A 23,879-nucleotide genomic window follows, 5' to 3' on the forward strand; every position below is an offset into this window, starting at 1 on the left:
ACCTGTCCACTTTTCCCAAATTCTAGCTCTATTATGGCAACAGGGGTGTGTATTTGAGATGAGTGCCTTGACTGAGACTTAGAATCAACTCTCCAGCTCAGGCCCCGAAGTCCATTGTCCCAACGGCTCTGGTTCATGAGGCTCTCTCGAATCTTTGTTTTGTGGCTCTTCCAGAATTTGGAAATGACAGCAGCCTGGTCAGATGTTATCCCACCTTGCTTTTTGGTTTGAGCAGTCAAAAATGCCTCCAGTTGGTTGAAATCCATGTCTGCAGATGCAATCGACTATAAAGATGTCAGAAAAAGCAATAAATTTGAATTTGGTAGATAACTAGAAAAAGAGCTTCTTAACTAGAGCATATTTTGAATGATTCTTAAGTACTGACTATTTCTTTCAAATAAGATCATCAAACAATAGTACTGAGAATGAATAGTGAGTATAAATACAAAAATACTCCCTTTGCAAATATCAAAATATCAGAAAAGCTACTATTCAAAATTCTATCATTCCAATTCTATATTAATAACTTGAATCTAACTTAAATACCCAGTTTCAGAGTGAGGAAATAAAATGAAAATTATTTTAAATAATAAAACAAAAATAAAATTAATCTGTTCTCTGATGCAATCTTATAGTGCCTTACGGATAGGCCTGATTTGAAAAAGTACAACTGTACAATGTATTCTTTTTTTATATGTATATAATGTATTATCCATAAGAAGTACTAAGTAAACATTAAGTGAAGCATTATTTTAGCTTTGCAGTCTATCTTCAGTGAAACAGCTCATTTGCAATACTACTCTGCAATTATATATGATCTTAATACTTCTCCTTATATTTTCAAAAGTTAATTGCCATTAAAGTTAGGTTCTCAATTCAAGCATCCAAGAAAACACAGTAAATAAATATAAGTTCAAGTTTAAAATAAAAAAGCCCTAAATTTGCACAGCAGTCTTTACTCTTTCAAAGCATTTTCACTTTTATTATTACAATTGAGTTCACCATCCATTTTCAAAGACAATGAGGTAGACAGAAGTAGGATTAGTTCCCTTTACCCTCAATTTATAGAAATGGAAATGGAAGCATAGAGGAACCAAATGATTTTCCCAAAAGTTCAGTAAGTGCAGAGTCAAAGTCTCCTAAATGCGAAGCCATGTTTCCCTCTAATTAGTTTTCATAAGTGACTACACAGAGAAGTAGATTCTGTATTACTTTCATTGAAAAATATCTAAACTGGCACTTTCTGTCAACAATAATTCAGAGACACCAGCACCTAAGGAGTAGATACAATGCTTTATTAATGGTCTTCAGAGACTATGAGACATTAAACAACATACAGATTATAACCACCATCTTTTTATTTAAGGCTTGGCTATTTCAGTGAAGAGAAAAATACATAAATGTTAGTTTAATAATGAATAGCAAAACTGAGGGATAAAATCAAGAAGATGGTTTGAGTCAGAATATAAGGTACCAAAAGCCAGAGGATTGTTATATATAGGCAATAAGGAGCCACTAAAGCTAGGTAACTGGGTAATCACAATTCAAAGCTCCATCTGAGCATTAGGAAGGTAAGTCTGAGAACAGTAAGCAACTAAAGTGGGAAATCATCAAAGTGTTGAAACAATGGAGCTTGGGAGAGGAGAGTGATAGTTAATGATTTAATACCAGAGCAAACTTTCCCTTGCCTCTTCTTTGATAGGTTCCTACTCTCTCCTCTTTATGAGGGCTGATATGAATTCCAAATTAGAAATATCCTCCTCTTTCTGGACACACTGATTGGTCCAAATCAATTTCCCAGTTTAGAATAGGACAAATGGGATAATGGTACCAGAAGGATGAGAGGCTGGGGTTGTCATTATCTTTGACCTCTGGGTGAAAGCCTAAGTACGATTAAAAAAAAAAAAAAGAAAAAAGCTATGCACACACAGACACACACACATCTATATATACACATATATATACACACACATATATATATGAAGCCAAGCAGAGATAAGAGTAGATCCTAATGTGCCAATATCTGTATTCTATAACTCCCACGGCCCTGGTTCCTGCAGGCATTCTTTCAATTTTATACACTATATCACCTCTTTCACACCTACAGGCACTAAATAAATATATATATCTCTATATAAATACATATATATATACACACACACACATATATATATATATATAATTCAAGATAGTTTAAGTTGTAGTTCTATCATTTATAACCAAGAGTCTGACTAAAACAGGGCAGTAGCAGTAAGAACAGAGCAATGTAAAGGTACAGGTAGTATACGAATGGGTAAAGTATGGCTAGGGCTGAAAAATAAACATACTGCCTTTCTTTTCTCCATTAATATAAAAAACGTTATTTATTACAACTTTCTGGTAGATTAAAGATATTTCATGTTGCAACAAAAAAAAATGTTAATATCTCAGGGCTGGAGTTGTGGCTCAGTGGTAGGGTGCTCACCTAGTATGCACGAGGCACTGGGTTCGATCCTCAGCACCAAGTAAATGTAAAATAAAGATATCGTGTCCACCTAAAACTTAAGAATAAGTATTTTTAAAAAAAATATTAATATCTGCCTGTTTATCAGATATTAGGCCTAAAAACCTCTGGCCATGCCAACTCAATAGAAATATTAATTTACATAACATACTATAATTAAATTAAACTATTTCCATTGGCAACTCACATCAGAATTCAGGTGGTTTGGATCATTCTTTTTTCCAAATTATATCAAGAAATATCTATTCTGATATAATTTTACCTGTGATAGAATTTATTTTGTTTGCTGAGGCAGGCTGAGGCAGCAGGATATCGAGTTCAAAGCCAGCCTCAGCAAAAGTTAGTTGCTAAACAACTCAATGAGAACCTCTCTCTAAATAAAATACAAATTAGGGCTTGGGATATGGCTCAGTGGTTGAGTGCCCCTGAGTTCATTCACCAGCACCAAAAAAATTTTTTTTAACAACTACCATGATAAAGATCTGCTCAAGGGGCTGGGGATGTGGCTCAAGCGGTAGCGCGCTCGCCTGGCATGCATGCCGCCCGGGTTCGATCCTCAGCACCACATACAAACAAAGATGTTGTGTCTGCCAAAAACTTTAAAAAAAATAAACATTAAAAAATCTCTCTCTCTCTCTCTCTTTAAAAAAAAAAAAAAGATCTGCTCAAAGCATGCCACCTCTACTCTACTGACAGCCAAAGTTGATGGCCTGCTACTCATCTTTTGATTCTCTCCTCCATCAACACAACACCAGTACTGGGGATGGAACCCAAGGGCACTCTACTATTGAGCTATATTCCAAGCCCTTTAATTTTTTAATTTATTCAAAAATAAGCAGCACATGGTATGAATTGCCAAGATCATTGTAATGCCATGTGTAGCTAATAAAAATAAATAAATAAATAGATAGATAGATAGATAGATAGATAGATAGATAGATAGATAGATAAATAAAACAAGCAGCACAACCTGTGGGCTATGGTTTGCCAGCTCCTGCTCAATAACATCATAAAACAAACTGACCCATGTCTTACATGACTACAATGCCCCACCTGACATTATGTGGAAAAACGTGCTTATAATTATTAGAGCCTAGATATTAACTATTTTTTACACAAAAGTATTTCCCACAGTTTATTTAAGAAACATCCAACTTTTCACTAATGCATCTAATATAACTTACACTTTGGTTTGGGCATAACTTCACAAACAGGATGTTAAGCATTTTAGAAAAAACACATTATTGGGGGCAATGCTGTTTAAAATATCTGAGCTACCAATATAATACATTTGTGCATATCTACATTTGTTGCTATGCATTCATAGTGACTCTACATATAGGTACAGTATCTAATTAATTCATTGTATGTTCTAATGCTCAAAACATTTACATTTTAAAATAAACCTTTCAAATTACTTTAGTTTCACTGTATTTTTCATTTACATTACATTTGTATTATATTGATTTATTAGAAATTATGCATGTTAATTTTTATTATATGAGTTATTATATAAGAATTCCACTGAAGGATAATAAAGGGATATTTGAAAATGTTTACTATAAGAAGGTGACATTGGCTTGGACAGGTTTGAGAACCACTGAAGATTGAATGTAAACTCAATAAAACAGGCCCTGGCTTATTTTTTAGTATTTATTTGACAAATTCCTGCCTCCCACACTTAGCGCTCAAATAATAACCTGTTTGCAATCCCCCTTCTTGCAATCCTAATATACTGTTTCTTTATGTGTGTTTCTGTTTGTGGTATTCTAACAGCCTAAAATATCCTTCTGTTACCATGTCCATCTTATTAATTTCTATTTATCATTCAAGTCTCAATCCAAGCATAACTTCCCTAGGAGTCCTCCTTCCCTAGTAAGGTAAATGCCACTTTCAATTCAAAGAATGCCTTAATATATCTATCATTCTACTTACCTCAATAGAATCAAATTATGTGTTTACAAGTCCATTTCTTCCACAGATTCTAATCTTTGAGGGCAGGGTTTACATCTCTCTGAAAATACAGCATCTAATGCCCTGAGTAGAATTCAGGTCCTAACAGGTACTCACAACCATATCAACTACTTTTCAAATCCTAAAAGTTGCATATAAATATTAAGTCCAAAAGCATATGAAGTTTCCAATTTTTTGCTTCACAAAAATCCTTCCATATATATTCATAAATCATAAACTCCTTTGACATAAATTTAGAAAATAATCCAGGTTGTTGATTCTTGTTTACCTAACATAGCCCTTGGAAATTAACAAGGACACAGAGCCAAAAGAAAGTTAGGATAGGAATTTAGAGGAAAGGAAGAACTTGAATAAAATATGAAAATGTTATTCATCAAAATTAAACAAAGTTGTTACTCCAAGAAAATAATCAGTGATCCCACATGGTATAGCTGATGGTAGAAAGCTTAGAGAAACTGCTGGTCTCAAGTCAACACAGATCAGCAATATGCTAAAGATGTACTTGACTGGTGATCCAGTAATAATTTGGGTGATAGAGGCACTGGGGATTGAACCCAGGGCCTCCCACATGTTAAGCTCGAGCTCTGCCACTGAGCTACACCCTTAACCATGCATGCCTTCAGCCCTACATCTTGCTATGAAGTGTAAGTGCATTAAGAGGATAAGGATCAGCAGTGCATGGTGGTGCATGCCTGTACTCCCAACTTTTCAGGAAGCTGAAGAGGAGTATCTCACAGTTGATGCCAGCCTGGGCAACTGAGTGAGATCCTGTCTCAAAATAGAATAAAAAGGGCTAGGGACGTAGCTCAGTAGTAGAGTGCTCAAAGTCCTGGGTTCAATCCCTAAACACACACACACACACACACACACACACACACACACACACACACGACAATGATTTTGCCTCAATTATTTAATATTTAGTCACTGTGGCCTCACACATTAACTAATACATAGTAGGTGCTCCATAAAAACATGGTGAATTATCAGCAAAACTATGGAAGAAATAAAAAGATTAGAAGTTTCCAGGGTTTAGAACAGAGGAAGCAATGAATATGTTCCAGAAGGATTCTCAGGGCCATGAAACTATTCTATAGGACACTAAAAGCAGATATACGTCTGTTCTTACATATATCAAAACTCATAGAATGTATGAACTTAAAACTATAACCTTTGAGTGATGATAATATGCATTTTGGTTTATCCACTCACAATCACAAATTTGTCAACCCTGGAACAGGATGTTGACAGTAAGAGAGGTTATGTATATCTCGGAATAGGAGTTACACAGGAACCCTATTTTCTCTTATTTTGCTAAACCAGCTCTAACACTGGTTTTTAAAAAATTAATTAGGGGCTGTGGGTAATAGCTTAGTGGTAGAATAGAATGTATGTCTAATATGTACAAGGCCCTAAATTCAGTTCCCCTAGCATCACCAAAACCAGTGATACAAAACAAAACAGAAAAACACCTGGCAGAAGTGATGGCTATGCCAATTTTCTGACTCAGGTTTTAGGAAACTGGCAACTTCCACTTTTGTCTCTCTTAAGAGATTTGCTCTTAGAGCCCACACAGAAGGCTGTGAGCAGCATATGGAAGAGTCCTAAGTTGAAAGGACTCTGGCCTTAATTCCTCTCAACTTTGGCTGAGCTCCCAGCCAACAACCAACATCAAATTGGCAGCCATATAAATGAAGCATTTTGGGAGTGAATCCTCCAGTCACCAGTAGAACAGCCCTCATGGAGAGAATCTTCTGTACAAGCTCTATCTACAGTTCAGATTCAGCAGGCCAATAAATGGCTGTTGTTTTTAAATAAAATAAACAAATACATAAAGCTAATGATCCCTGTTTCAGTGAATTGCTTAAGTATCAGCTGGGCACAGTGGTATCCGTACTATCCCAGTTACTTGGAAGGCTAAGAAAGAAGAATCACAAGTTCAAGGCCAGCCTGGGCAACTAGCAAGAAACTATCTCAAAATTTAAATAAGTAAAATAAAATAACAAGGGCTGGGGGATATAGCTCAATAGAGCATTTATCTAGCAGGTACAAAGCCCTGGCTTCAATCCTCAGTACCTCCCCCATCCCACCCCCAAAAAAACCTTAAGTATATGACCTGTCTTTATAGAAAACTAATCAGTCTCCTCTAATTTCATATTTATATATAATTATAAATTTCTCCCAGCTGATTAAAAAGAATAGTATTTAAAGTTGGTACTCAAAATAATCCAGAGAAAGTCAGTTCCTATTTCTCTTTGGCAGATAAAACAGCTTTTCCTTTAAGCTTCTAGTTTTTGAGAATGGTATTTCAAAATCAGACTTAGTGATTAAAACAAGCCAGGGGCTGTGGGTGTGGCTCAGTGGTAAAGAGCTTGCCTAGCATGTGTGAGGCACTGAGTTTGATCTCAGCACCACATAAAAATAAATAAAAGTACTGTGTTCATCTACAACTAAAAAAAAAAAAAATTAAAAACAAGCCAGGAATGGTGGCAGACACCTATAATTCCAGCAACTCAGCAGGCTGATGCCGGAGGATTCCAAGTTCAAAGACAGCCTCAGCAACTTAGCGAGACCCTAAGCAATTTATAGAGACTCTGCCTCAAAATAAAAAATAAAAGGGCTGGGTATGTGGCTCAGTGGTAAAGCACCCCTGTGTTCAATACCTGGTACCAAAAAAAAAAAAAAAAAAAGAGTAAATAGCATTTATCAAGAACTATATTTTTATATAATATAAACTTATATATTAAAGTTAAAAAGCAAAATTGTTATGTATTTTCACCTAGTAGAAATACATCAATAATAACTAGGCATGGTGGCACACACCTACAATTTCAGCAACTAGATAGGCTGAGGCAAGAGGATTTCAAGTTCTAAGCCAGCCTCAGCAATTTAGGAAGGCCTTAAACAAATTAGCAAGACACTCTTTCAAAATAAAAAATAAGAGTGCTGGGGATGTGGTTCAGTGGTTAAGCACCCCTGGGTTCAATCTCCAGTACCAATATACATCTTCCATCATATGTTTTTCAATAAAAAAATGGAATAAACTATGGAATATTGTTGGTGTTGTACATTCTATGGGATTTTGTTTTGTTTTGTTTTGTTTGTAGAACTAAGGATTAAACTGAGGATTTCACAAATGCCAGGCAAGCACTCTACCACTGAGTTACACCCTCAGCCTTTTTTATTTTTTAGTTTGTGATGGGGTCTCACTAAGTTGCCCAGACCATCCTTGATTTGGAATTCTCTTACCTCAGCCTCCTGAGTAGCTGGGATTATAGGCATGCACTACAAAGTGGGGTGCATCCTTTAGGTTTTGATAAATGTATAACTTGTATCCACCATTACAGTATCAGATAAAAGCATTTCACTGCACTTCTGTTTCATCTTTTTAATGTCTCCCTCACACTCCTAAAGTATTCTATAAATGTCAATTAGATCCGGTTGATTAATCATTCTTTTCAGTTCAATCATATCCTTAATGATTTCTGTCTTCCAGATCTATCCATTTCCAATAAAAGGATGTTGAAATCTCCAACTATATATGGTGGATTCATCTACTTCTCCTTGCATTTCTACTAGTTTTTACTTCACATATTTTGATGCTCTGCTCTTAGGTACAAACATGTTAAGGACTTTATGTTTTCTTAAAGAGCTGATTTTTTATCATTAAGTAATGCATTTCTTTCTCCCTGATAACTTCTTGCTCTGAAGTCTTTTCTATATGAAATTAATAACTACTCTCACTTTCATTTAGTGTTAGATGGTATATCTTTCTCCATCCTTTTTACTTTTAATTTGTATCCTTAAAGTTGGCTTCTTGTAGAACATATAGTTGGGTCTTGCTTTTTTTGATCCATTTTGACAGTCTATCTTTTAACTGGTGTAAAGCATACATGCTGCAAAAACTGAGAAATGCAAAGTCAAAATTGCTTTTGTAGTTGGAGAACTCAATACCTCTCCATCAGTAATTGACAAATTTAGAAGGTAGAACATAGTTGAAATGAACAATGCTATTGATCAACTGAATCTAACTAACATCTACAGAATACTTCATCAAAAATAGCAGAGTACACATCCTTCTCAAACATAATGAAACACTGACCACATTTTGAGCCATAAAACATATCTTATTTTAAAAATATAAATTAGCAAGGCACTTAGCAAATCAGCAAGACCCTGTCTCTAATAAAACAAGAAAAAAAAAATACTAAGAATGTGGCTCAATAGTTAAGCACCCATGGGTTCAATCCCCAGTACCAAAAAGAAGAAGAAAAGAATCTATACAAAGTATGCATTCAGATCACAAATTAAACTAGAAATCAGAAAGAAAAAGATTGTTAAGCACCACCCCCCACCAAATACTTGATGATTAAACAATACATTTTTAAATTATACAAGAGTCAACAAATGAGGCTAAAATTTTAAAATATTTTGAGCTAAATAAAAATAAAATAAATACAACGTCTCTAATTAGAAGAATGCATCAAAAAGCTATGTACAGAGAAATTTATTGGAAGATCACATAAGGAAAATTGTATCAGATGGACAAATTTGAGAAAAGCAAAACAAAATACTAACAAAGATATGAAGCAAAAAGAATTCTCATTCATTGTTCACCAGAATGAAAAAACTTGTATACTTGGTCTGGGGCTGTAGCTCAGTGGTAGAGTCTTACACACGTGAGGCACTCAGTTTGACCCGCAGCACCACATAAAAATAAATAAAGAAAGATATTGTGTCAAAAAAAAAAAAAGGCCAAAAACTGTACATTCACTTTAGATAACACTCTAGCCATTTCTTACAAAACTCAACATATTCTTACCATATGACCCAACCATTGCCATATATATATATATATATATATATATATATATATATATATATATTTTTTTTTTTTTTACCCAATTGGGTCGAAAAATTACATCTATACAAAAACATGAGCATTGATGTTTACAGCAGATTTATTCCTAATTGCCAGAACTAGGAAACAAACAACATGTTCAACAGTAGATGAAAAAACTGTAATACATCCAATGAAATATAATTTAAGCACTAAAAAGTAATGAGTTATCAAGCCATGAAAAGTTATGGAGGAATATTAAATGCATACACCTAAGTGAAGAAGCCAATCTGTTTTGGCTACATATTGTATTCCAACTGTATGACATTTTGGAAAAGGCAAAACTACATAGACTATAAGGAGATCAGTAACTGTCAAAAGTTTAGGAGGAGGGAAAGGACAAACTGTTGCATACAGAAGATCTGGGAAGCACTGAAACTACTCTATATGATACCATAATGGTAGACGCATGTCATTACACATCTGTCAAAATCCATGTACTATATACCACAAACAGTGAACCCTAATGTAAGCTATGGACTTAAGTTTAGAATAATGTACGAATAAATAATGAAAAATATAAAAAGAACTTTTACAAATCAAAAGGACAACCACATAAAAATCTGGTCAAATACAGGAACAGACATTTAATAGAAAAAGAAACCTAAAAAATAAAATACATATTAGTTCAACCTAACCAATAATCAAGACAATACAGATTAACATTATTTCTCATTCGCTATACTGGCGAAACTTAAAATGCCCTATAATACTAAATATTGTTTCCTCATATCCTCACCAGGAGCTCTCAAATATTTTCGGGAATGCAACATTTTGGAGGTTAGCTAGCAAACGTTGGCATTATCTACCAAAATTTAAGATTTACATCCAACACTGTGATGTTAAATAATTAGAGTAATTCTTGCATCTAGGCACTATAGTCCTGTCCAAGATTGAGTCTGGTGGTGACTTGGTGGCCACTTAGAACAAAGCAGCCCCCCCACCCCCCGGGAGGTGGGGAGGTGGGGGTATCAATCAGGCGCCTGCGATGCCTGTCAATCAGCAGGACCCCCTGGCCAATTCTGGAGTTCAGCCAACTCCCCTGACCATGATAGTGGTTATTCAAGACAGCAAAAGAATGAAATCCGATTGTGGAGTATGGTGGGCTTTAGAGTATATATCATTTTGTTTTATAAATAAAATTTTCATTTTAAAATAGATTTAGATTTAAAGAAAAGCTGTGAAGATAGAATTTCTGTATATCCTGCACCCAGCTTCTCTTATTATCATCATCTTCTGTTATGAAATCTGTAACCATTAATGAACAATATGGATATATTATTATTAACTAAAATTCATACTTTATTCTTATTTCTAATTTACCTAATATCCTTTTTCTGTTCTAGAATTCCATCCAATTTATATTGCATTTAATTGTCTCTTTTAAGCTCCCCCTTGGCTATGACTAGTTTCTCAAACTTTGGTTTTGATAACTGTAACAGTTTTGAGAAATCCTGGTCAGATATTTTATACATTCCTCAGTTGGGATTTGTCTGATGTTTGTCTCATGGTTAGGCTGGGATAAAGGTTTTGGGGGAAGAGATAGGAAGGTAAAGTGCCACTCTCATCACACTTACTGAGATTACAAATTACCAACACAGCTTTTCCTCATTAGTGTTAAGACCTAGCTGACATAGTTTGTCAGGTTTTTCCACTACAAAATTACTCTTTTTCTCCTTACTATACTCATTAGAAGGAAATCATGTGTAGCCAACATTTAAGAAATAGGAATGCCAGGTGAGGTGGCGCACACCTGTAATCCCAGGCGCTCAGGAGACTGAGAATGGTTTTGAGTTTAAAGCCAGCCTCAGCAACAGTGAGACACAAAGCAAATCAGTGAGAACCTGTCTCTAATTAAAATATAAAATAGGGCTGGGGATATGGCTCAGTGGTTGAGTGCCCCTGAGTTCAAGCCCTAGTACCCCCCCCCCAAAAAAAGGGGTAATTCCAGAACCAAGCATGGTGCACACGTGTAATCTCAGCAACTCAGGAGGCAGGAGGATCATAAATTCTAAGCAGTCTCATCAACTTGGCGAGGTCCTAAGCAACTCAGCAAGACCCTGTCTCAAAATAAAAAATAAAAAGAGCGGGGGATTGGCTCAGTGGTTAAACCAACCTGATTCAACCCCTGGTACAAAAAAAAGAAAAAAAAAGGTAATTCCATTCAACTTAATTTAAATTAAAAGGTAATTTAATTAAATTAAAAGATAATTTAATTCAACTTAATTAAATCTCCTAAATTTTCTATCCCCATATAAACTATCGTTGCCTTCACTCAGTTTTTATTTTCTTATAATGGAGAAAAATGTTTAGCTTTATTATGAAAGCCAGTGGTTAGAGTTGGTTCTCAATTGTTATTCAAGATGCATGTACTTTATCAGAAAAAAAATTTGTTTTTCATTGTTGAGGAATAAATTTTGAAAGGCCTATTTTTTAAAAAATATTTTTTAGTTGTTGATGTACACAATACCTTTGTTTTATTTTTATTTATTTTTATGTGGTACTGAGGATCAAACCCAGGGCCTCATACATACCAGGCAAGTGCTCTAACACTGAGCCAATAATCCCGACCCCTTGAAAGTCCCCTTTATACAAAATATATGAAAACCCTCCTAAATTACTACTTCACCAGTTTTGAATATTCAAGAATTTGTGCTAGCCAATTCGATTATTCCATTTTATGACTTGTTATCAGTTTATAATCTGTATCTTACACTATACTTTTTACCACCTGCCTGGTATTATCAGGCCCTATGCCAAGCTCTTGAATAAGATAAATAACTTGGCCCTACCTTTGAAGGGCTTTCAAGCTGGTTGTGTAACCAAAAGCTCAGTATACTACAGCAAATTCAGCTTTCCTCATTTGCTAGAAAATCTAGAGCAGTGCTACCCACCAGTATTGTCAAAGACCAGTGCTTTGTTACCTAACTCCACTACAAAGAGACTACTGAAATGAGAGTAAAAATTTAGAAACTTCTACAGTGTTGTAACAGTATTTTTATGTATTTTTTGTGAGGAATTGAAAATATTTCAAAAAACAACACACACACAATAAAATTGGTCCTCAATAGACATCAGTTAAGCACTGCTATTAAGGGTATAAAGATTAGAAGGTCCTGTTATCTTGCAAATTAGGGCTGCTGAATTTAAAACTAACTTAAGGGCTGGGGATGTGGCTCAAGCGTGCGGCCCGGGTTTGATCCTCCAGCACCACATACAAACAAAGATGTTGTGTCCGCCAATAACTAAAAAATAAATAAATTAATTAATTAAAAACTAACTTAAGAGCTACTTGGCCCTATTTATAAAATACTAAAAATCCTGGTTACAATTGAAGAAAAAGAAGAAAAGGTAACAAGGAGAAAATAAGGTGCTGGTTATGGACAAGTTGGAAAGGCTAAGTCAAAACTAAAATTAATAAAGGAAAAAAATGTTATTACTTTTTGCTGGGAAGAAGAATATTTCAGGTTGTCAGCAGAATTTTAAAGACCACTTTTGTGTATGCCTGGCTATACTTATAGGGGAAAAAATTGCACTAATCCTTTAAAATTTCTCAACTTACAAAATTTAACAATTTGAAAATTACTGTATTAAAAAAAAAAAAGGAAACTGTAGCCAAAAAAAGAAGTAGATTGCATTAGGTGGGGTGACTTCATTCTTCACAAATCTGTTTAATTAATCCTATTTTTGTCATCTGTGATAAAATAACAATGTTTCTATTTATCTGATATGGCCAAGCCCTGGGACATCACTGGAAACTTTATTCAAAGTCCAACCTTGTTTCATTTGGCACAGCTAAAAACAGAAGTGGAATCAAATTATATTTTAAAAGTCAATTCACATTTCCCATTGTTAGATTTAATACACAACGGACTGGTGTTTCTTTTAGCTATTGCTGCCATATTCTGCATGCCAGCTTAACAAATTTACACATGAAAAAAGAAGAAACTAATGTTGTTTCATATGAAAATTTGCCCAAGAATGGACTCAGCACTCATGAATACTTTCCAAAGTTCAGTAACTTGTTGTGCACCTACTGTGTAACAGTCACTGTGCAAGGAACTTTCCAATTGTCCAATCAAGGGCAGAGTTTAACAGCTAACGAAGCTCAGAATTTGCAGATAGAGAGAGCTAGGTGAGAATGAAGGGGGGAAATGAGTACATATGTAATATAGAGAGTTGATGTGCAATCTAATCAATATAGCAAGAAATAGAACATCTATGACAACTACAGTCTAAACATTCACAATTTCAAAACTAGCTCAAGCTATTAGAATATTTCTGACATGCAGCAATTGGTCACAAGCTCAGGTATGAATTAGAATCATGTGTACTACGAACCACATTTAACTGTAAGTAAAACTAGCCAACTTCTCAGTTTTGTTTTGTTTTTGTTTTGGATTAAACCTGGGGCACTTTACCACTGAGCTACATCCCCAGCCCTTTTTATTTTTTGTTTCGAGGCAGGGTAAATTACTTAGGTCCTCACTAAATTGCTGAGGCTGGTCTTGACCTTGCAATATTCCTTCCTGCCTCAGCCTCCACAGTTGCTGGAATTACAGGTGTCCCACCTCATCCAGCTTTCCAGCATTTTCAAGACCACTATACAACTGATTTGTGTCCTTAATAAAAATCAAGCCTTGATACTTCAATATCAGCAACTTACTTGCCTTTATATATGTCTAAAAATCTTTACTAAGGGTTTTTTCCTAAAAGCCAACAAATATCAGATACAGAAAGACAAATACCATAAGTTCATTCTTACACATGGAGGATAAAGGTGATCTCAAAGGAGTAGAGAATAAACTAGTGATTACCAGTGCCTGGGAAGGTGTGGGAGAGGGAAAGATGGAGAGAAGATGGTTAGTGAGTACAAGTGTAGTTGAGGATTTCAACCTCTGAGTCTATCTTCATTTTTTTCTTCTTAACTACTTCGTCTTTGTGTGTATGTGTGCATGGGTGTGTGTGTGTGTGTGTGTGTGTGTGTGTGTGTGTGTGTGATTATAAATGGACAGCATACCTTTATCTTATTTATTTTTATGTGGTTCTAAGGATCGAACTCAGTGCCTCACATATGCTAGGCAAGTACTCTGCCACTGAGCTATAGCCCCAGCTTCTTTAACTACTTCTTAATTACTTCAAAGTTGAATACCTGGGTTTTCTATTTGTGGTTTTGAGATTGTTGTTGTTTTTTAACTTTTTAAAATAACAAACTTAAGATAACTATCTAAATCCTTTCTCTAATGTTCCTTTATTAAATGAATTAATATTAAAAAGACTAGGTGTTTGGAAAAATATAAAGAATTATATTCTTAAGTTAAAAATCAAAAATAGTTCCCTGATCTTGCAAAATTAGTTCTCTGAACTAACATTTTAGATTTTTTTTGCAATCTTTTCTCCCTCAATGATTTTGCTATAAAATAAAAATTTCAGATGCAAATTTTTACCTGAGGAGATTAAACATGCATCTTCTTCAACTAAAAATTATGAAACTTCTTTCAAATTAATTTCAAGAAATTAATTTGAAGCACTAATTAGGGGTTTTTTTTTCCCCTCAAGTACTAGGAATTGATACCTGGACACCCAGCCTTTTTGTTTTTCCCCCAATTTTGAGGGTCTTACTAAATTGCCCAGGCTATACTCCAACTTGTAATCCTCCTGCCTCAGCCTTCCAAGATGCTGGAATTACAGGTATGTACCACCATGCATAATTTAACAATTATTCTACCTGCTATGTTATTTTCTTTTTCATTTTGGTGCTGAAAATTGAACCCAGGGACACCCTATCACTGAGACACATCCCCACACCTTTTTGACACAGAGTTTCACTGAATTGTCAAGGTTGGCCTTTAATTTGTGATCTTCCTGCCTCAGTCTCCAGAGTCACTGGGATTAGAGACACAAACTGCATTGCACCTGGCTACTACATGTTATCTTATAACTATGTTATCTGATATAGATTAGTAAAAGAGAATTGAGAGAACAAAAATAAACCCTCATATTTATGGCCAACTGATTTTCTACAAAGGCAATTAAGACAATTCAGCATGGGACAGAACAGTCTTTTTAACAAATGTAACTGGGAAATATGTGCACCAACATGTGAAAGTCTAAATTTAGACTGTACTTCTCAACTTTTCAGTATTACACCACTAAGAAGCTTTCCTAGACATTTTTACCTAATTGAGCTTTACACTAATGATATTTTAATAACCACAGGTAAACTATGTTATTTGTTTATGCAGACATACCTGTGCTTTATATGAAAACAGTAATTTTTTCACTTCCCAAGAACCAATCCTTGCCCCCAAATACAGAATGAATGAAAAAATTAACTCACACATACAAATAAACTCAAACTAGATCAAAGACCAAATGTAAAATCTAAAACTATAATTTTTTTTTAAAACTAGAGAACTCTTTGAGAACTTTGGTTAGGCAAAGTGTTCTTAAATACAACACTGAAATCATAATAAAAGAATAAATTGATAAATTACACCTCATCAAAATTTAAATTCAAAAGATACCATTAAGAACATGAAAAGAAGGCTGGAGTATATGAGTAAGTAGTGGAGAACTTGCCTAGATTAGGGCCCTGGGTTCAATCCCTAGCACCATAAGCAAGGGGGAAAAATTACAAGCCATAGATGGAATAAAACATTTACAAGCCATATACCTGATAAAAAGCTTATATCCAGAATACGTTTTGTTAAAAACCTAGCGCACACACACACACACACACACATGCCTATAATCCCATCAGCTTGGGAGGCTAGAGTAGGAGAACTCCAAGTTCGAAGCCAGTCTTAGCAATTTAGAGAGATCCTAAGCAACTTAGACCCTAAGCAACCCTGCCTCAAAATAAAAAGAGCTGGGGATGCAGCTCAGTGGTAAAGTGTGTTCATTTCCTAAGGGGAAGGGCAATGGCTAAAATTAAAATGACTGCTAGAATGCTGCTCTCATTATTACTGGACTTCATTTAAACCTTGACTAGAACAGAACACCTAAACAACAGTGTTTGAAGAGAGCTTCCATATTACTGATCACAAACACATGCTGGGAGGGTGGTATACCCCAAATTCTTGGGAACAGAGGCTTTTGCACTTGGGACCCTTAATCTTATCTGTATGCCTATTCATCTGGCTGCTTGTCTGTGCCCTTTATACAAACTATAATAATAAGCAGAATTTTCCTAACCAAAAAAAAAAGACTGCTATACTAAGTGTTGATAAGGTCATTAAAGAACTGAAATTGTTATAACTGTTGGTAGAAAAGTAAAATAGTATGCCCACTTCAGAAAATAGTTTGTTGGGACTGGGGATGCAGAGCTTGCCAAGCATGGCCAAAGCCCTGGATTAGAACCTTAGCACTGCCAAAAAAAAAAAAAAAAGAAAAGAAAGAAAAGAAAAAAAGTAGTTTGTACTTAAAACATTACATACAACTTTTTATATGAGCCAACCACTACACTGTTGCTTATTTACTTAAGAAAAACACTTGTACACAAATAGTCATAGTAATTTTATTAAAGTATATCATAAGAGAATTATTATTATCCATAAAAAGGAATAAATTACTGATACAAGCAACATCTCAGAATAATGCTGAGTGAAAGTAGTCAGATACCATCTCCTCAAAAAAGAAAGAGTACACATTGTATGATTCCAGTTACATAAAACTTTAGAAAATGTAAACTCATCTATAGTAATGAAAAGAAGATCAGCAATTTCCTAGAAAAGAGGAGATAGAGAGATACAGGGAGGAAAAATTAAAAAGAAACACTGTAGCTCAGTGGCAGAACGCTTGCCTGGCATGTGTGAGGCACTGGGTTCAATTCTTTGCACCATGTAAAAATAAATAAAGGCATTCTGTCCATCTACAAGTGCAAAAAAAAAAAAAAAGAAAGAAAGAAAAGAAACTGGGATGTTAGACATGCTCACATCTGTAATGATAGAAATGCTCACTATTTTGTTGCTAGTTTCATAGTTTCACAGGTATATTCATATGTCACTTTATCAAATTGTATGCTTTAAATATGTACAATTTGCTATATGTCCATTATAATAAAGCAGTTTTATCTCTGGCTTTTAAGTGGCTCATCACTAAACTCTCCCATGACACACATAAATAAGCCTCCTCTTTCCCTCTATTAGCCTGCCTATTGTCAAATCATTTGCAGGCCGCCCCCGCCCCCAGCCACTGGACACAAGTTAGAAGAGGAAAAGCTTAATGGAACTTTCTTCTGAAACTGGTTTACTTGCAGAGCATGGGGTGTTAGCTATCATCTGTCTGATATGATCTTTGTATTAAGAGAATAAATAATGTGATAGTATCCAGGGGAAAAAAAGAAGAGGAAAAGTTTTCTTTCTAACCTCTTTGCAAAAAAGAATGGGATGGTTGGATGGGATGACTAAAAATCGCAGCTGAGATCCCAGAACTTCTGACTAAGCCAGTGAACATTTTACCAGTGGATCCTAGAACTGTGCTCAGGGTCTGGTCAAATGAAGGTCAGAGACTCTCTGTCTTTTCTAAATGGAATTTCTCCAGAATTTAGATTTATATGCAAAAATGGAATTAGTTCTCTGGATATTGTGACTTATAGATCCTTTCCCTGAGAGAGCCATTATGTCCAGTTTGTCTCATTTAGTGTCCTGAGAGCCTGTCTTAGATCCAGAGAGAGCCCTGAATCATTGATTTTCCGCCTGTTGGGGGCACGAATTGTCAGATCTGTATCTGCAGGCAGCTAGCCAGAGGCTGGAGGCCTAAGACATGTTCCTATGGTTTGCCAACTCTCACAGGGTCCCCACAATGGACTGTGTAGTCTCTTTCCTTGATGCCTTGCTAGTGCAGAGAAGTCCCATTTCATTATTGTCTGCCCAGTGTTACAAATTGCAGTCCATGATCTGAGGTATTTCACTTTTGTGGGAGACCACACATACGAGTTTTTCACAAACAACTTCTTACTACCTGTAGCAAAAGGGGTAGAGTCTCTGCTTTCTCTTACTTTAGCTATCTTTGGGAATGACTTTGGAACAGAAGTTGCATCTTCTGTATCCTTTTGGGGGATATTATATTCATGATTAAGTCATAAAAAAGGTTTATGATTTTTGAGTCACATTTTGAACAAGTACAGCTCTGAACCTGGGTTAGAATTCCAGGCACCTTTGGAAGACACCTCCTCGGCTTGAAGTTCTTCCTTGTTTTGGTCTAAGGCTGTTCTCTTCTTGACTATTTGTTTCAAGGCCTGTTATCCATACTTCATCTTGCTTTCTTCATGGGAACTTCTCTCAACTGAACCCGCCCCCTTCTCAAGTTCCTGCTGACTATATCCTCTACCACTGTAGCACTCTTTCTTCCTCTCTTGTAGGCATGATTTTGCTGATAATAAGTGAAAAATTCAAAGGCTTCTTTGAAGCTGGCTCCATACCAATGTCCTCCTCCCTTCCTTGAGGTATCTCAAGGGAGACTTAGGATCCCAAAAGCAACACTGGTGCTAAACAGGCTAAATGGAAACAGAATTTAGCCCACAACCTTCATAAAATTATGTTAAAACAAACAAACAAAAAAATCTTGTAAGTCTTCTCCACTAATATCAATAAAAAGCTTTGCCCTTGTATTGATTAAAGACAATTTATTTCATCTTTCCCCAAACATAATTCAAAAAAAAAAAAAAAAAAAGAAAAAAAATCACCAACTCATATATAACCTAGTGAATTCTATCTACTATATTGCTGTATTTATGTTTGGCTCAGGCTAAAATTTTAGAGTGAAAGCCATAAAGATCTCTACTTGTGTCTGTCTGTACCGGGTGGACTCTTGAACAACATAGGTATTATGCACACTGATCCTTGCACAGTCAAAAATCCATGTTCAACTTCTGACTCCCCCAAAACAACTAATAGCCTGCTACTGACTAGATGTTTTCAATAAAAAACAGTTAACATATTTTGCATGTTGTATGTATTTTATTTGTTAAAAAACATGCAAGATCTACAAGAGATCATTGTCTACTGATACATAACTTACTAAAAAACTGCTCACAGAGATAAGTGTTCACACAGTATTTTAAGTGAACATTTGTAGCACTTGAGCTCACTGTAATAGTGAACAAAAGGTGGCTATGAAATTATTACAGTACATTATATATTAATTTTATGCAGTTCTAATACTGCATCTTTACAGTTGTTTACATTTCTATTAAAGGTTGAGGGTTCTTTTATTCAATTCAGTTAGTAATCATGAATAGGCAAAGTGAAGCTCCTTTAGTGTTAGTGGCTCTGAGCTTTGAATGCCACCAGCTTTCAGCTCTTACTGTTAGTGGCCCCCTGTGCTGTTCTCCTTAAATCCAGAGGCAGTAGCTATTGGAAGCTCTCTGAAACTCTTCCAATAGCCAAAGCAAGCAGCTCCCAGCAACTCTCCCATTACTGTTCTCTGGCTGCTAGCCACTTTCAGTACAGCCAACAGTCTCGGTGTTATCAATTCTATAATCAGTTCATCCTGCTCTACTTAAGACTTAAGTCACAAAGAGGCAAAATTAAATTCATCCAAAAAAGATTTTATTAGGATTTATGCTGCAGCATAAGACTAAGCAGTACACAGACTTTTCCACTAAATGTGAAGGGAAGACTAATCATATAGACAAAATAAGGTGGGGCCCATGCACTGTGTGCTGTTAGCTAATTGCAAACTTTATGCTGAGTCATTGGTAGGGGAATAGCTCCTCACAGAACAGACTTCAGAAAGCTGAAGCAGCTGCAGTGGGATGGAATCATCCAGAGAGGTTGTGGAACAGAGTCATTTGGGACAGACCTTGACTGAAGCTACCACAGTCCAAACAAAATTTTCTGGAGCACTTGGGGCAGCTTCAGATATCAAACATGGAAGAAAGAAAATTTTAAAAGTACTTCTTGGAAAGCATAGGGCCCTTCTCTTATGTCTCATGTCAACTATGAATATGCCATATACTATCCCTATTAGTAAGCACATTTTTTTTTTTTTGATACCAGGGATTGAACTCAGGGGCACTTGACCAATGAGCCACATCCCCAGCCCTATTTTGTATTTTATTTAGGGACAGGGTCCCACTGAGTTGCTTAGAGCCTGACTTTTGCTGAGGCTGACTTTGAACTCACGATCCTTCTGTCTCAGCCTCGGGAGCTGGTGAATTACAGTCATGAGCCACTTGCACCTTGCCAGTAGGCATAACTTTTGATAATATTTTCATTTTTTATGATAGATTTGTGTATACTTTGTGGTAGTAAATAAACTATTATCTACATACATCATCTACATTCCTGACATGTTTTTTCTTAATTTTTTTAAGTTTTTTTCAAATTGTTTCAAATATCTAAAAACAAAATCTGCATATAAGTGGCCCCAAACAATTCAAACCCATGTTGTTCAAGGGTGGATTATATAGACTTTGTGTATTTCTTACTATATATACTATGTGATATTTCTTACCTCCAGATGGTATTAACATATTAATAAAAGAGCACCATTCTAATTGGCTTAGAGAAAAATAAGCACTTACATAAATTGAATACTTCTAAAACTCTCAAAAATACACAAAATTAACCCAACTATTTTCCAAGTTCATGTGATTTGGATAAATTTTTGGTAAATAAGGTTAGTTTAATACTGCCAGTTTAAGAAAACAGGCATGACTTCAGAGTTGCCAGCACTATATTTTATTCTATTTGGGTTTACTAGTCAAATAAGCCAATATGTTTATTACATGTTTATGGTTATAAAACTTGCAAATTTGAGCAGGTGCAAAAGTATATCCCTATAATCCCAGCAACCTAGAAGGCTGAGACAGGAGAATCACGAGTTCAAACCTAGTCTCACTCAACAATTTAGTGAGGTCTGAACTACTGAGCAAGACTCTGTCTCAAAATAAGAAATAAAAAGAGGTGGGTATGTAGGTGAGTAAGTGGTGAACCACCCCTGGGTTCAATCCCCAGTACCAAAATAAAGAAAAAAGAAAAATCCTTACAAAATTGACTTTAATCAAATTCAGTTACTGTTCTGACAAATTTCATTTCAACAATAATGTAGTTTCCGAAATCTGTTTAGTAACTTGAACTTAAAACTTAAGTTATACTAAATTAAATAATACATATTCATTGACTATCTAGATAATTTCTACATAAAATACTGAAACAATTACTGAATATGTTTAAATTTTGGATTCTTATTTTTAAAGAGAGACTAAAGATGGGCTGGAGAAGTGGCTCAAGCAGTAACACGTTCGCGTGGCATGTGTGGGGCGCTGGGTTCGATCCTCAGCACCACATAAAAATAAAATAAAGATGTTGTGTCCACCGAAAACTGAAAAATAAATATTAAAAAAAATTCTCTCTCAGAGAGAGAGAGAGAGAGAGAGAGAGAGAGAGAGAGAGAGAGAGAGAGAGAGAGAGAGAGAGACACTAAAGATATCTGGGTTTATTTGAGACTCAAAATATTCTTTTTGCCACAATGGAAAAGTTGTACTGTGAAGAAGCATATACCTCTAGAACATGTGAGATGACATATTAATAAAATTGGCCAACTTGCTATGAAACATTGGTATATGACAGTCAATTCACAATAATTTACATCCTAAATTTCTTTATAAAGTAAAGGTTATTAATGGTTAAAATGATAATATATTTAAATGGAGCTAATAGAAACAGTAAGGGTGAATGAAAACAACAATGTATGAAAAGTATTCAAATGATATAAAATGTTTTGGTTAAGGGAAAGAAGAGTATCTTTGTCCTAAAGTAGATGTTTAGAGGTTGTTAAAAGGTTGTTCCAGCATAAGAAAGAGGAAAGGAAAGCAAAAGACAAAAACATGGACGGATACAGAAAGTTATAAAGAGTATGTGGAGAAAAAAAATGAGAAAGAATCTTATATCAAGCTGCAATTAAATAATCTTTAATATCAATAATTTATTGATCCAATGCCAGAGTTTACATCTCTTTAAGAAGACAAAAGTTTCTTGGACTATTGATCTGCTCTTTATAAGCAATTGTTAAAATTGTTAAGTTTTTTGTTGGGTTTTTTTTTTTTTTCATTTTATAAGTAATCTATCTAGGAAACAAGGATGCTCTGTCTTACTGGTGCTTAATCCTATCTGTGATTATTGAAGAAAACCTAGTCTTCTTTTAAAAGTGACCTGAGATCCTATTTAATCAAGCATTCAAACCTTTTGACATTTTGCCCCCTCAAAATGCAATTCTATCTGTAATCCCAGGGGCTCAGGAGGCTGAGGCAGGAGGATCACAAGTTCAAAGCCACCCTCAGCAATTTAGCGAGGGGCTAAGCAACTCAGTGAGACTTTGTCACTAAATAAAATACAAAATAGGGCTGAAGATGTGGTTCAGTGGTCAAGTCCCCCTAAATTCAATCCTGGTACCACCTGCCTCCAAAATGCAATTCTAAATAAAATCTTAGTTTCAAACTGACTTTTGAGATTTCCCAAAGGAATCCTGGACAATCTCAAGGGTTTGTTCTTTCACTTTTTAAAAGTGAGATTTTAAAAATAACTAGATGTATGGAGTAGGCAGGGGGAGCATGGGAGGAATAGATGAACTCTAGATAGGGCAGAGGGATGGGAGGGGAAGGGAGGGAGCATGGGGTTAGAAATTATGGCGGAATGTGATGGACATTATTATCCAAAGTACATGTATAAAGACATAATTTGAGATAATTTCACTGGACTGAGTAAGGATTTCCAGATCTCTAGCAGAGATGATAGTTCATAAAACTGATAACCCAAGATTAAGTAAAACAAGAATTACATGGTATTAAATAAACAGATTTGTAAATTTTATGACTTTTGTTGTTGCTGGAGTTTGAAATATTGCCAGGTCTTTTAATTTTCTATTTTCTGGACATAAGGAACCCCCCCTTCTTTTTTCTCTTAAACTATCTATAAATCACAACTTACCTTTGTAAACAAAAATTAAATATTCATCTTTTTCTCTACCAGAACCCTCCAGAATTCTAAAACTCTTATTGAATATTCTTTCATCTCAGAATATTCTTTCATCATTCTTTCATCACAGTTACTTGCATAAATTCCATAAGAATCTGTTCTTCTGAGGTTTTTCTGTTGTTTTGGCTTTGTACTATAAATTTAACTCAAGGGCACTTAAGCACTGAGCAATATGCCCTGCCCTTTTTATTTTTATTTTTTTTTTATTTTTAGGGCCTTACTAAATTGCTGAGGCTAGCCTTGAACTTGCAATCGTCCTGCCTCAGCCTCCTGAGTCGCTGGGATTACAGACATGAGCCACCATTCCTGGCAAATATCTGTTCTTCTTATAACAGGACATAATTGAAGAAAGTGGCTCCAATGATGATGGACAGAATTAGATATGAGCAGAGGTTTTTGTTTTGTTTTTGATATGGGGTTGAATCCAGAGGCAACTTACCACTGAGTCATATCCCCAGTGCTTTTTATTTTGATACAGGGTCTAAATTGCTTAGGACATCACTAAAATGCTAAGGCTGTC

At 35.3% G+C, this 23,879-nt stretch overlaps 1 protein-coding gene across 2 annotated transcripts in view; it reads right to left on the reverse strand.

Annotated features, from left to right (window-relative positions):
* The window catches only part of Commd1 (copper metabolism domain containing 1), a 171,774-nt gene that overhangs the window by 108,660 nt on the left and 39,235 nt on the right, over positions 1–23,879 (reverse strand). For both annotated transcript variants that reach the window (XM_040271269.2, XM_005322051.4), the window contains exon 2: positions 3–284. In XM_040271269.2, coding sequence (XP_040127203.1) covers positions 3–284 — 282 coding nt within the window. The remainder of the gene's footprint in view (positions 1–2; positions 285–23,879) is intronic.

This window comes from Ictidomys tridecemlineatus, chromosome 12 (genome assembly GCF_052094955.1).
Source record: "Ictidomys tridecemlineatus isolate mIctTri1 chromosome 12, mIctTri1.hap1, whole genome shotgun sequence".
Lineage (NCBI taxonomy): Eukaryota > Metazoa > Chordata > Mammalia > Rodentia > Sciuridae > Ictidomys > Ictidomys tridecemlineatus.